This window comes from Petaurus breviceps, unplaced genomic scaffold, assembly GCF_028583685.1.
Source record: "Petaurus breviceps papuanus isolate PSGF00001 unplaced genomic scaffold, PetGlider_PUasm1.0 38, whole genome shotgun sequence".
Classification (NCBI taxonomy): Eukaryota; Metazoa; Chordata; class Mammalia; order Diprotodontia; family Petauridae; genus Petaurus; species Petaurus breviceps.
The window spans coordinates 28,284,430-28,298,088 of NW_027186304.1; the positions used below are offsets into that span (position 1 = coordinate 28,284,430).

The following is a 13,659-nucleotide window of genomic DNA, read 5'->3' on the forward strand; positions in this document are numbered from 1 at the left end:
GACACCTGGGTAAACCCCTGCCCCTTTTAGTTACTCCTCCCCTCCCCTCCTGACTTCTGTCTTCTGCCCCCAATTTAACTTGATAAGAACAAGGAGTTGCACCCCTGAGCATCGGAGTGGGGGTATCTGGATGCTGCATTGCTTACCTGACTGCTGGGCTGCTATCTGCATTCCGGCTAGGCAAGCTGCAAAGGAGGCAGTGCAGTGGGGTTCGAGTGGGGGTTGGGGGAAGCTCACTGGCCATTTTACTTTAGTTCGTTCATAACCATTTCTGTGAAGCTGGGGAGGGGAATGTTTTCTAGTGAACTGAGTAGTTACTTTGCTCCCTTGGATTTCCCATCTGATAGCCCCCACCCACATCCCTTGCACCCTCGTTACCTCCCCACCAAGTCCTAGGCTTCTGCAATGCGGTGGGTGTGGTTGCATAGTAAATTGTAACTGGTCCTCTGCAGTGACAGCGCTCTATTTCTTTTGCTTTGGGCATTTTCAAATCAAATGTTTCCCAAGGTTTTGCTCAGCTGATGCCTGGAGTTAAGTTGGGACAAGCTTCTTTACTGACACAATGAGATGATGAAGGGAAAACAGATGGCATTAATCAGACGGGGGGTCCGGGGTAGAGAGACTGTGGGGGCAATCTTAGTCCTGTTAATCCACAGCTTTCCTTATTTTCTATTTGGAATTTTTGCTGCTTTACATTGGTGTTGTTGAATTGCCTTTGCAGAGGTCTTACCTGTCTTTTCAAAACAGTTTTCACTTTATTTGAGATAGCCAGGTGTGCTGAAGTTATACTTAGTTACAGAAACTACTTCCTTAGTTACAGTATCTCGATGTCACATGATGAAAAATTCCCCCTGAGAACTTAATATTGATTTAAAAGTGTTATGGAAACAAAATAATAACATACACTGCATGTCTGGATAATGTGAGCATATTGCTTTTGCCATCTCTGGTAGACTCATTATGTTCTGGTCATAGTTTTAACTAAACCTTGGATTCTAAAGTAGCTTTCTTTTGGTCAAACAAAAGTATAATGAACTATTTGTTAGGATTTAGAACTGAGTTTTTAAAATGGCCTTTTCTTGAATTTTAAAATCTTTGGTGTTGCACTTTGAGATAGTGACAAAACTATACTTATTTCCTTAAGCTTAATTGTCCAGAAGAGTAAAAATATCTTAATTGCAGGACAGTTATGGAAATTAAATTCTAGATTGTGTCCGCGACCATTTTTTTTTTTGCATGCCATTAAAACAACCAAACTATGAAAAGTAAAATGTGGACAGTCATGTTACTGCATATAGTTTCCTAGCATAGACACTAATCTTGTGCTTCATACAAAACATTTCATAAAACTAAAACTGCTGTTTTATGCATTATTTCCCTGGAGAAACAAGCAAAAAGTGCCAACTTCAAATGATAATTAATCCCTTTTAGTGAAAAGGGACTGGGTTGTCTTAGGTCAAGACAAAATATTATAATATAATGATTTTCTTAGTGATGGGCTTTCTCCTCGTAAGTGATTAATTTGAAGGCCGTTCTTGTTTTTATTCTTGTATGATATGTAGGACTTTAGTTATATAAGGATTATTCAAGTTGAAATACTAGACGCTGAATGTTGAATGATGTAGTGATCTATACTTTTTAGATACATTTGACCAAATTCACTTATTAAAAAACAAACAAACATGTACCAAAGAAATCTCTGCCTAGATAGATGAGAGATCTTTTCATGTACTGAAAGACCCTTTCAAGGTTTGAAAGAAAAGATATGGCCCTTTCTTGTTATCTTATATACTAGATAGACTATGGAGGGCATTTGCTGCACAAGGTATTATTTTTCTTAGGCATAGTAAGATCATACTCTTGCCCTTTTGAGTTGGAGTTTCAAAGAAAGAATTAAAATTTGCATATCAATAATCACATTCCTGATGGTAAAAAGAAAACTCAGTAAGTGGCCTGGAGAATAAATGCAAGTGTATTTTCTGTGAGAAGTTGACATCATGAAAAAAAAAAAAAAGAGTTTGCTTGTGTGTGTAATCTGCCCTGATCACTTTATCTCTGTCATTCAACACTTCAATCTCTAGCTTTGGCTGTTATATAATATAGAATATAGACTTAGTCTTCAAAACCCTGAGACATTCATCTTTAGCCCCACTTCATTTAGAGAGGTTTTTAGTGGTGCAATTTTTCCTATGTTTCTTTTAAATGCTAGCCACTGATCTGTTGGAAATGTGTCAGATGTTCAGTATTCCTCTGAGAGAAGTAGTTTTCCTTTGCTGTTTTGATTTACCTTGGCTGTAAAGAATTGTGTGCTCAGAAGCCAGGATAACTGTAGCAGTGAAGTCATTGCACTGCCCTGTGTTGTGACATCACTATGGCTCAAAGGAAACAAGGGTGGGGCAGGGAAAACCGGACTGTCTGAACCATCTTCGTGGATTCAACTTTGTCTGCTACATGAATGAAACTGTCCTTACTTCAAGTTGAACTGCACCATAAGGTATTTTTCAAGGAACTGAAAGGTAGAAATAAATTAAAACCTGCATGTGAGGGTGTGTTTCACAGACAAAACAGAAAGGGATTTTATGGGATGGTGGGAATCACTATTCTAAAATATGGGGAGAAAACAAGTGAACAATAGGCATAATGTATCAGATGTTTCCATTTGACAAGATGATCAAACACATTTCCTATTTTCTTCAAGTGAAATAGAATTAATGTTTTTTTTTAAAGTTCTTGATTTAGAAGGTGTCTTAAGTCCCACAACACATAATCTTTTTAATAGGGAAGAACCTTCCTGTGGTGGTTGGGGTTTTATTTTCTTCTTTTACTAAAGTTATGTAACTTCAGTTGACAAGGGACAAAACCTAGGAATTCCTCAAAGTAAGACTGATTTTTTTTTGTTCCCTGTGTAGGAAATTAATTTCAGTTGTATTTTGTTATATTTGTCAGTTACTTTAGAGTTTAAGTATTTTTAGCTTAGAATTTTAATGCAGTAATTATTATTGTAGGTTACCTATGTTGAACTAATATTTTTCATGATAATTTCTATGAACAAGAAGTTAGAAGATTGATTAATTCAAACTTCTCCTTTAAAGTATTTTTTTAAAGTTAGTGTGATTATGAACATCATTATGTTTAATTATGGGGATATCTGCAAATTGTAAAAATGTATTTAAGATTCCTCTTGGCCAGGGTGACCCTGTATGAGAGATGCACCTATAAACATTATGTATATATGTATGTATATTATGTGCTGTTCATATATGTATGTTAATGTGTACACACACACAAATTGTACAGCTACAACTGGACCCAAACTTCAAAAGTAAAAGTGTTAATAGGAAAAGCTAAGAAGTGTAAGAAAAAGTGAAATTAAATATAGAAAAATGCAAATCTAATGGTTAGGTTTTCTTTGGTACATTTTTAGACCTTAGAATGATTAGGGAAATTGCACAGTGCTCAAGTGTAAGGTTTCATTAGCTCTAACCCCATAATTCTTTTGTAGTCACAGTCTAGAGAAAAAGCTGACAACTTAATTTCTAGAATGCTGGCATTTTGATACATTGTTCTTATGGTCTTCACTTAAGGGGAAAAAGACCAGTGTTACATTTAAAAACAAAGGAAATAAACCAAATGGCTTTGAGTATGCTTCTCCCTCCCTCTTTCCCCTTCAGATAAATTACGACCTCCATGAGGGCAAGGCACTGGAGCCTAGCATGGACAGAAGCACATATTAGGTACGCACTTGTTAAATTGATTAAAATTGAGGCTCCTTATAAATGTACTTTCCCACAAAGAGTATGTTTAAAAAGGTTCATTTATTTTTACTCGTGTTTCATTTGAAAATTTCTATTACTGAACTCATCTATGCTGCCTTTTATTTTTTTCAGTTTTGTTTTAATGGCCTAATACTCTTCCTAATGACCTAACTACTTATATTCTCAGCTGTAAATTAGGCAAGTGCTGGAGGTTCTGCCATATGGGAGAAGAGAACAGTGCAGGTGTCAGGGGGAAAAAATTGCTTCATTGAGAGAGTCCTTCTCTTCCTAGCCCTAATTGGTGTTACAGTGGGCATCAGCAGAGAGGGAGATCCCAGAAGAAAGGGATAAATGATAGGATGATATAAAAGGAAACTGAAAAAAAAAAACAGAAAAAAATCAGCTCTGCTGATAATAGCAGTAGTGTCATGAGAGGAAATAGTTCTCTATTGTAGGAAATCTAGAAATTTATTCTCCTTTTATATTTCTGGAATTTAGTTTATTGGAAATTTTTAATTTCTGTGCACTTGTGGCTTTTTTAACTGACTTTTCTCTGTTACTGTTAAATATATATTTTAACATTCCATGTCTATCATTATAACATCTCTATGGATTAATTAACCCATTTATACTTTTCCTAGAAAAAAATTTATGTCATTTTCCATAATTTTTCATTGCAAAAGAATTTTAGGCCAATTCAACCATATTCATCTGAAATAAATAATTAGTGAGTATTGATAGGTGCTGTATAGGTTATAACATTATACCATATATAATCCCTGCCCCCAAGGGATTCACAAACTAGTGGGGGAATAAGAAAAAATTAGGAAGAATCACAATACCAGGACAGTAAACTTCATGTACTATGTGATAGGTAAAAATAAAGTATCAAGAAGGTTCAGAGGAGGGAAACTTGGCTAAGAGATCGAGATTTCTTTTGCATTAGGCTTGAAAAACACGAGGGAATTTTAATAGACAACAATTTGGAGTGAAGGGAAAGGGAGGAAAAAGAGAAAGTCATGTGTATATCATTGCTCATTTTGCAAAATACTTTATACCACCTATTTTTATTGTGTGTCTCCCAATAACCTTGTGAGGAAAGAAGACTAAGTAGTGATATCTCTGTTTAAGAGCTGAGGAAACAAGTCCAAAGGGAGTGTGTTTTATTAATTGTGTGGCCACTGGCAAGTGGTAGACCCTGATAGAATTACTCTCTCCCTTATACCATCCTGGAAATCACATGAGCAAAGTTGTGCACAAGTTTTGATGGATTGGGAGAAACAGAAACTCAGTTTGGGAATAAGTAGATGATGCTGAAAAAAGACCAGAAGGGTAGGTTGGTCTAGCTGTAGAGGGCTTTGAATACCAGGTTAAGAAGTTTAGAATTTACTGGGTAGACTTTGGGGAGTCAGTGAAGATTTTTGAGTGAGGGAGTGCTATTCATCCAAGCCCCTGACTTTTTTCCCCTTAGTAATGCTTCTGCCAAAAAAAAAAAAAAAAAAAAGAAAAACAAAATTTTTTTTTTTTTTTTGTCAAAGTTTTAGGTTGGTTTAGTGAATAGAGTGGCCATCTTTGTGCCAGAAAAACTTGAGTTGAAATCCTACTTTGGACACATAGGACTTGTCATGTAGTCATTGACAAGGCATTTACCCTTCATGCAATTCTAAGACTCTTAAGTTTCAGAAAAAGTTGGGGACCTGCATTTATAGAGAGGGTTATTGTAAAGAAGCTTCCCAAATTGGTATTTATATATATTTGGAGGAGTGGAGAAGGAAATATTTGAAAAGGAGAAGCCTTGTGAAGTAAAAATGGGGGCAGGGAAGAGAAGAATTGTCTGGAAAAGTAGAGAGAGAAGGAGGAGATAGATAGACTAGAGAGGGAGATGGCCAATAAAACCAGAAGAACAGTCAGTAAGGAGCAGCTGTTGGATAAGGGAGTAACATTTGTTACCATTCAGTTGGAAAGGAAATGATCCTCACAGCAAAGGTCCTCCTCCTCCATTGGGCATGGTGAAAGATTACTCTGTTGTATGACTAGGACTCATGCTCATGGGATTTAATTATTAATTAATTATTAATCCTCACAAAACAGAAAGGAATCATTGCAATGGAAAGGGGTAGAGGAAGATCTTGTTCTGATGATGGTTCCCTACCTGATTATGTGTATTTTAGCATCATACTCCCCTACATCAGCTACCTCTGGGCATTATAGTTCACAGAATCTCAGAACTGGAAGAGACCTTTGGCAGGTGTTTTTAACCTAGGGTCAGTCTGTAAAGTTTAAAAGTTAAAAAATTTTTTTTTTTAATAACTGCATTTCAACATAATTGGTTTCCCGTGTAGTCCTATGTATTTTATGCATTTAAAAACATAATTCTGAGGAGTTATTCTGGCTTTACCAGAATGCAAAAAGTTCCATCAATACAAAAAGGCTCTTTTTAATTGAACCCTTGCCTTAGAGACCATCTGGGTTGTCTCAAACTTCAACCCATCAACAAACACTTATTAAATATTTACATCAGCCAGATACTGCTAGACATTGGAGACACAACGGAAAAGTAAGAACACAAAACAGTCTGTGATTTCAAGGAGCCTACACACTAATTGAGGGAGATGACATGTAAATGAATAGATAATGTATAAAAAATGCTTACAGAGTAAGAGGAATGGAAACCTAGAGGCGAAAGCTCAGGTGTCTGGGGAGGCCAGATAGCCTTTGAGCTGAGACTTGAAAGAAGTGAGTGTATCAAGAGTTAGAGGTAAGATAGGAGAAAATTCTAGGTCTGGGAGCAAAAAGGTACAGAGAGAGAAGATGAGTATAGTGTGCAAGGAACAGCATGTAGGCTGGTATCCCTGCATGGTAGAGTGTAAGAAGGGGAGAGTAAAATGTGGTAAGATTTGATAGGTAGGAGAAAGGAGGCAGATTGTTAAAAGTTTGAAGTGCCAAAGGATTTTCTATCTTTAGAGGTAATAGGGAGTCACTGTGGTTTATTGAGCATGGTTTGACCCTGTCAGTCCTAGGAAGATCACTTTGAGAACTATGTGGAGATGGATGGAAAAGGGGGGGAGGGGTGGAACTGGAGAGAGGAAGACCAATTAGAAGATTATTGACAATAGTCTAGTCAACAGGTGAAGTCAGGCCTGAACTAGTCTGGTCCTGAGTAGAAATAAGTGTACAACGTGACACCGTGAAGGTATGAACAACAAGATTTGGCAGCAAATTGGAGATGCGTAATCAGTGATAGTGAGCAGTAAAAAGAAATGTTGTGGACATAGGTGACTTGGAGGATAGTTGTGCCTTCAGAAGAAATACAGAAGTTGGGAGGAAGGGAGGATTGGGAGGAGAAGATTTTGACAGGTTTTGGACACTGAGTTTCAGATCCCTGTGGGATATCTGATTTGACATTAATTCCCACCTATAAATTTATCCAAGAAGTAGTCATTTGGCCTTTGATTGAAGGGGTAACTCACTACCCCACAAGCAGCCAGTCTACTTTTGGAAAATTATAAGTGTTAGGAAATTTTTTCTTTACTTGAAGTCTATATTTGTGTCTCTGTAATTACTCCTATTTGCTCCTAGTTCTGCTTCCCTGTGTCTAAGCCATACAAACCTGAGCCTTCTTTCATATGAGCACTTGAAGCCAGCTATCATGTTGATAATAGATTTGTCATAGAATGACACACTTCAAATTTATTTAGCAGAGCATCTGGCTTAATAATTTCATTTTGAAAATGAGGAAATTGAGATTCAGAGAAAGTGATTTTCCCCAATAACACACCTGACAATGGAAATTTTAAAGAGCCAGTGTTGGAAATAGGAAACACAGGAAAGCTGACATCCAGGCTTCTCTACTTGCTATCTGTGTGATCTTTAACCTCTATGGGTCATAGTTTCTTCATCTGTAAAATGGAATGGTCGAGAGGTGTTATGGGAATGGGAATCTGGAGATCTTCCCTGCCCCTAGACCCTTTGATATATCGGCTTAAGTGACTCTGAGAACCTTCCCATATTTGAAAATATACTCTGCCCCCTAATAGGCTGAATGTGGTCACCTGGAACCTGTGGCAGGGGGCTTGGTTTTCAGGAATGCCCACACCTCAATACTTTGTGATTGGGCAGTGGGTCAAGAGGGTTGTGACATTCTCTGAGCCAGGAGAAGGCTACATACACCCTGATGTGAGGTTTTGCTTTGGGGCTCACTTTGAAAAGTGTTGTGTGATTTGACCAGATGAGACTCTGGGCAGCTGTTGAGCCTGCCCCCTTTGAAAACCCAGATGCTGGTGCTTCCCTCTGTGGTAGCTGTGTAGGTATGGATGTAATGGTCAGAAAGCTGGAAGCCTGTCTGCTGATCTGCTTTTCTGTCTTCTTGTAACTTCTGTTTGTATTCTCTGAAGTTCAGGGTGCTAACTTTTTCCCCTGAAGTAGGTAAATGACATATGTTTGATTGATTAAAGTAAGATTGTTAATCCATTTTGAGTTGGTTTCCTTTGGAGAAACAGATCTAGGAACCTGTGCTAGCAGCCATCCTGGGTATGCTAGAGTGCTTGCTGCTACAAGGGATTAGAGAAGATGAACTCTGTGATCCTTTTCAAGTCAAAATCCTATGATCTTGGGGACAGAGAAATTACTTCAGGGCCGGAAGTGTCACTGCTATTGAATAACTAGAAGGGATGTGTGTGAGGGAGGGAGGTTGGGTAGGGATGGTGAAGAAAAAGAACTGCCTGGTAATTAAATAAAGTAATCAAGTGTTGCAGCAAGCACCCCAGCATCCCCAGGGTGGCTGCCAACACAGGTTCTTAGATCTGCTTTTCTAAAGGAAAGCAACTCAAAATGGGTTAACAAGCTTACTTTAATCAATCAAACATAAACCATTTACCTAGTTCAGGGGAAAAAGGTCAGCACCCCAAACTTCAGAGTATACAGAGGTTACAAGCATAAGCTACAAGAACATTTCAGCAGGCAGGCTTCCAAACTGTCCAACCATTGCATATATCCATACCTAATCCCAGTTACCAGAGAGGGAAGCATCAACATCTGGGTTTTCAAAGCCAGGGCTCTCAATGGCTGCCCAGAGTCTCATCTGGTCAAATCACAAAACAGTTCTCAAAGTGAGCCCCAAAACAAAGTCTGGCATCAAGGATTATATAGCCTTCTCCTCTCTCAGAGAATGTAACAACCCTCTTGACCCACTGCCCAATCACAAAGCACCAAGATGTGGGTGTTCCTGAAAAACAAGCCTCCCACCACAGGCTCCAGGTGTACTTAACCTAGAGGCAGGGAAGATCTTAAAAATTTACATTCCCATAACATCAAGAAGGGACTCATAGAACATCCCCCCATTGCAGGAAACTAAAGTAAGAAGATTAGTTAGGAAGTTCTTGTTGTGGGAGCTTAGGAACAGTACAATGTTAGACAGCTGAAAAGAATATTTTCAGCCCAGTCTTTGGGTTGTACCCAAATCTAAGTCAAATAGGATTTTCCCCCTTCAAGGAGCTGATTGAATAGACTGAAGGTGAAATAGGGTGATACTGAGCAGCCAGATGTGGGTACAATTGATTCTATGAATTGTGTACTAGTAATTTACTATATAGTTTGTACTATGAACATTCTCACATAGTATGAATGTTGTGATCTAAAGGATGGTTATATTGCTAACATGCTAAATGAATTGAGATTTAAGAAACCTGGAATATAGCTTTGGCTTTGTCACTAACTATGTGACCATGGTCATTTACACTTTCTGGGTCTCAACTTCTTCATCTGTTAAAATGAGGGGCTTGAGTTAGATTTCCGAGGTCACTTTCAGCTCTTACCTCTTAGAAAGGAAAGCATTGATCTTTAAAAGCATAAGAAACCTTCTCTGCCTAAGACCTGGAAAAGATTGACAGATTGATAGCTCTTTCTTGATTTGGAGCCAGTCTTGCCAAATTAATCTCATTTTCTTTTTAAACAGGATTTCTACACTTTAATTTAGATAAAAGGAATATGGTAAACATACAGTAGTATGTCTGAATTGGAGTAAGGCATTTAACAGACTGTCAATCTAGTGGCCTAGATAACAGTATAGTTTGGTGGATTTGGCGGTGGTTGAATAACTAGATGGAAAGATGTGATTAATGGTTTGATGTCAACCTGAATTGTTGTCTAATAACATGCCCTAGGGATCTGTTCTTGGGTCTTTTCTATTCAACATTTTTATCAATGACTTTAATGAATGCTCTAATTTGTGGATGTTACATAGCTTGGAAGATGAGTTCCTATGTTGGATGACAGAATCAGATTCCCATAAAGGTTTTGACTAGCTAGAATCAAGAATGGATCAGATCCAATTCAGTTTAACAAAACATCACTTAAGTGCCTATTATGTACAATGCAAATAGGTGGTAGATACACAAAACCAAAAATGAAGTGATTGGTGAGATTGAATAGAGAAATGTGTCAAGTCCTACATTTTGGCTCAGGAATTCAAGATAGGAGACATGATTAGACAGTAATATGTAAGAGATTTGATGGGTTTAGATGCATGAAAGTGCAATATGAGTTAACAGTGTTAGACTGCATTAAAAAAGAAAAAGAAATCTAATATGATAATGAGCTGCATTAATAGACCAATATGTAAACTTGTTTTGCTTGGCCCCAAAGGGAAGGAATAGGAACAATGGCTGGAAATTGCAAGGACACAGATTAAAGCTTGTTATGAGGAGACATTTCTAATTAATTTGGTATGTTTACAAGCAGAATGGATTGTGTTGTCAGGTAGTGGGTTTCCAGTCACTGAGCCAGTCAAATGTAACCTAAAAATTCATTTTTGACAGATGTTTTGAAGGAGATTCCTATACATGTTGAGCCAGTTGACCTTTGAAATTCCTTCTAGTTCTTGAAATTCTATATTTACCTCTCTGATGAGAACAACAATGACCAAAAAGTCAGTCTTCAACCCTGAAGTCAGGAAGAAAAAGTTCCAAATTCATTAACTTTAATTTGGGAGTGGTTTTTAATTTGTGAACTGAGTAGCATACTGAGAAATTAGACACCTGCTATCTGACCTTTGCCTCTCATTTGTGTGTTGTATGGTTTAGGGAAAGTGGCTTTTCTGAATTGGCTAAATGAATATAAAGATACCAATTGACCTCATAGCTTAGATGAAGAGTTTGCAAATGTTGGGGAATTTCAGATGCAGTAGAGTTTTGTTGGGGCACTGGAGTGTCATCTTTTGGTATATAGTAGGGGTTCTTAATCGTTTTTCATGTTTTGGATTTCTTTGGCAGTGTGATCAAGGCTATGAACCCCTTCTTGGGATATTTTTAATGCATGAAATAAAATGCACAGTATTACAAAGGAAACTGATTTTATTGGAATAGTTATCAAAATATTTTTGAAAGGTTCACAAACCTCAGGTTAATTCTTAGTTTATATACTCCTTGGTCTTTTAAGCTTCTCAGATGTTTGTTTTGTTATGCCTGAGGGAAATGTCTTAATTTGAACTATTCATGTTGTCAGATAAACATCAGGACTTGACAGATAACATTTGTGAGCAATGTTTGTTACTGGTATTAGGCAAATAACTAGAATCAGAAGGTAAAGTTTTTACAGGAATCAGAGAGTAATTCTGTTGACAAAGATCACCCTGATATATTTACATCTCCTAAGGGGTCTCAACATGTTGAAAAGCTCCATTTGTTAGTTGAAGGCATGGAGAAGATTAAAAACTTTGTTGCTTTATTGGCATATTGGTGCCTTTTTATTTTATTTTTTTAAAATGCGTTAATTAATGTGAATGGTAGGGGTATCTGTTCAGCTGTTTTGCACATTTGTTAATATGTTATTTTCTGTAACCACATCTAAGCTTCTGGGCTTGTGTTGAAAAAGATGCACATGTAAAAAGATGCAGGGAAGCCTCAAAATGCCACCAAGCAGGACTGGGAGGAAAAACTAGAAAAAACAAAAAAGCAACCCAGAATTACATCTTGTTATGATAGTTGCTTGTCTTTAGCTGTAGCATAATGCAGATGCCTTATATAATGGGAATGTGCTTATGTATCTTTCACCAGACACCATGAAGCTTTTCTATATGCACAGACCTGATCATCAGGCAAATGCATTAGGTCCATTGTAGTTCTTAAATCACCATCCTCACGCATCAACTCATCCCCAACTTTCTCATTTTTATTGAGAGCATTAATTAGCTTACAAATTTGGAACCATCTTTTATTTCATGTCTTCTCCTCTTGATAGGAGCTCATAGGGAAATGATTACATTGGTGTTAATAGGTTCTTGGATCAGAGACTACCAAAAACATCTGCTACAATTTCTAAACAGCAGTTTCCCAGAGGTTCAGAGGTGGAAAATTTAGACACTAGAGGCTGTAGAAGAAAGGAAAAAGTGGGCAGAAGACAATAGCAATCATTCTGGAATATTATAAAGTGTGTAGTTCTTTGGAAAATTGAACAGGTTTTTTTCTTCCAAAGTGCTAAGACCTCATCACCCACAAAAAGGGAAATCCATAGATAAAAGTGTGAAAATACATAGAAAAATATTTTTATGGTCACAAGGGAAAATCATCTTTAAACAGTTTTGTTAAAAATCAGCTCAAAGTATAATTTCAGACATGCTCTTTAAACTATATGGATTCCTAATAACAAAGGTTTAGTTAGCATGACTTTCACTACTGAAACATAGAGAAAGGGATTCTGGGTCTGCTTAAGTTGATACCTCACCACATGGATTAATGACTCCTATGAGGCAAACTATTAAATGGAATGAACATTGTTTCTTTTAAGCAGTCCCAATTTGCTTTGGAATTGTAATTCCTTATGACCAGTAGAGTATAAGGATACTTTTTCCCCTCTCTCCAAGAAGTAGCATTCTTGATCTTAATACTTTTCTTAGAGATATAATCTGACTTGCCCCAGCATTTCCATTTCAGTTTTGGGTGAACACTGATTGCCTTATCGTCCAGTAAAATTTGAAGCTGAAAAACAGAACTCTGTTTAATTCTTCTGCTCTTGTCCTTATTATTTGTATTCTGTAGAAAAATCAAAGTGCAATTGGTGCTTAAGTCAGAACTCTTTAGCTAGAAACTAAGTAAATAACCAGGAGATTGTGATAAGATAGGGATTCATTAAACAAAAAATGAATGATGGTTTTGCATTTGTATTACTGCAGGAAATTATCCTAGAATATAAAGATTGCTATTTGCATAAATTAAGCTTTTCCATCAATAAAATAATTTGAAGCTGTTTTGATTGAATGAAAACATTTTTTTTTAGCAGAATGGCTTTTTGACTATTTTGGTTTTTGGTTTTTTCAACCCAAACTCACATTTACTTCTAGTTTGAGTGTACTCTTCACAGGCAAGCAAATAATCCAGAACTTTTTTAAAAATCTTTTTTCAGTTGATTTTTAACATTACTTCACAGGTTGGTGCTCCTTTATTTCATTCTCTGCTTTTTCTTAATCCATAAGGTAACTCATTAAAAAAGTAACTGAAACAAGGTGCTAAATAATCAAATAGGTGAAGCAAAGTGTTAACTACTTCTTTGCTTGCCATTACAGCTATGTGAAGGTCATCATAAAATGATGAAGTTTAGGCTGGGGGTACTCGAGACCCCAAAATACCAACATGCTGGGTCCTGCTGATTGAATTTGACTCAAGCCTTCTCTAAGCCAAAGAAAAGCAAAGTTTATTAAAAGTTCACCATATTGGGTAGACTCTTAAGGAGCCTCAGTATCTGTAAGGCTTGCATTGGAAAATTCTATGGAGCTCTTCACACCACATGGAGGCTAGATGGGATCTTATATATAGAAAGGTTGTGGGAGGAATCTAGGGGTGGTCTTGAGGAGGAGTTTGGGGAGGGTCTTCAGGAGGAGTCAATGAGGTCAAATTACAGTAATGAGTTTGGG

General features: G+C 37.1%; 1 protein-coding gene across 14 annotated transcripts in view; it reads left to right on the forward strand.

The window, feature by feature from the left end:
* Window positions 1-257: 257 nt before the first annotated feature.
* Window positions 258-13,659, forward strand: part of EPB41L3 (erythrocyte membrane protein band 4.1 like 3) — a 193,347-nt gene continuing 179,945 nt past the window's right edge. For 2 of the 14 annotated variants that reach the window (XM_069099680.1, XM_069099684.1), the window contains exon 1: window positions 2,307-2,516. In XM_069099680.1, coding sequence (XP_068955781.1) covers window positions 2,456-2,516 — 61 coding nt within the window. In that variant the 5' untranslated portion in view covers window positions 2,307-2,455. Of the gene's footprint in view, window positions 2,517-13,659 lie in introns of all 14 variants that reach the window. The other 12 variants (XM_069099683.1, XM_069099682.1, XM_069099685.1 and 9 more) reach the window with 10 other exon arrangements.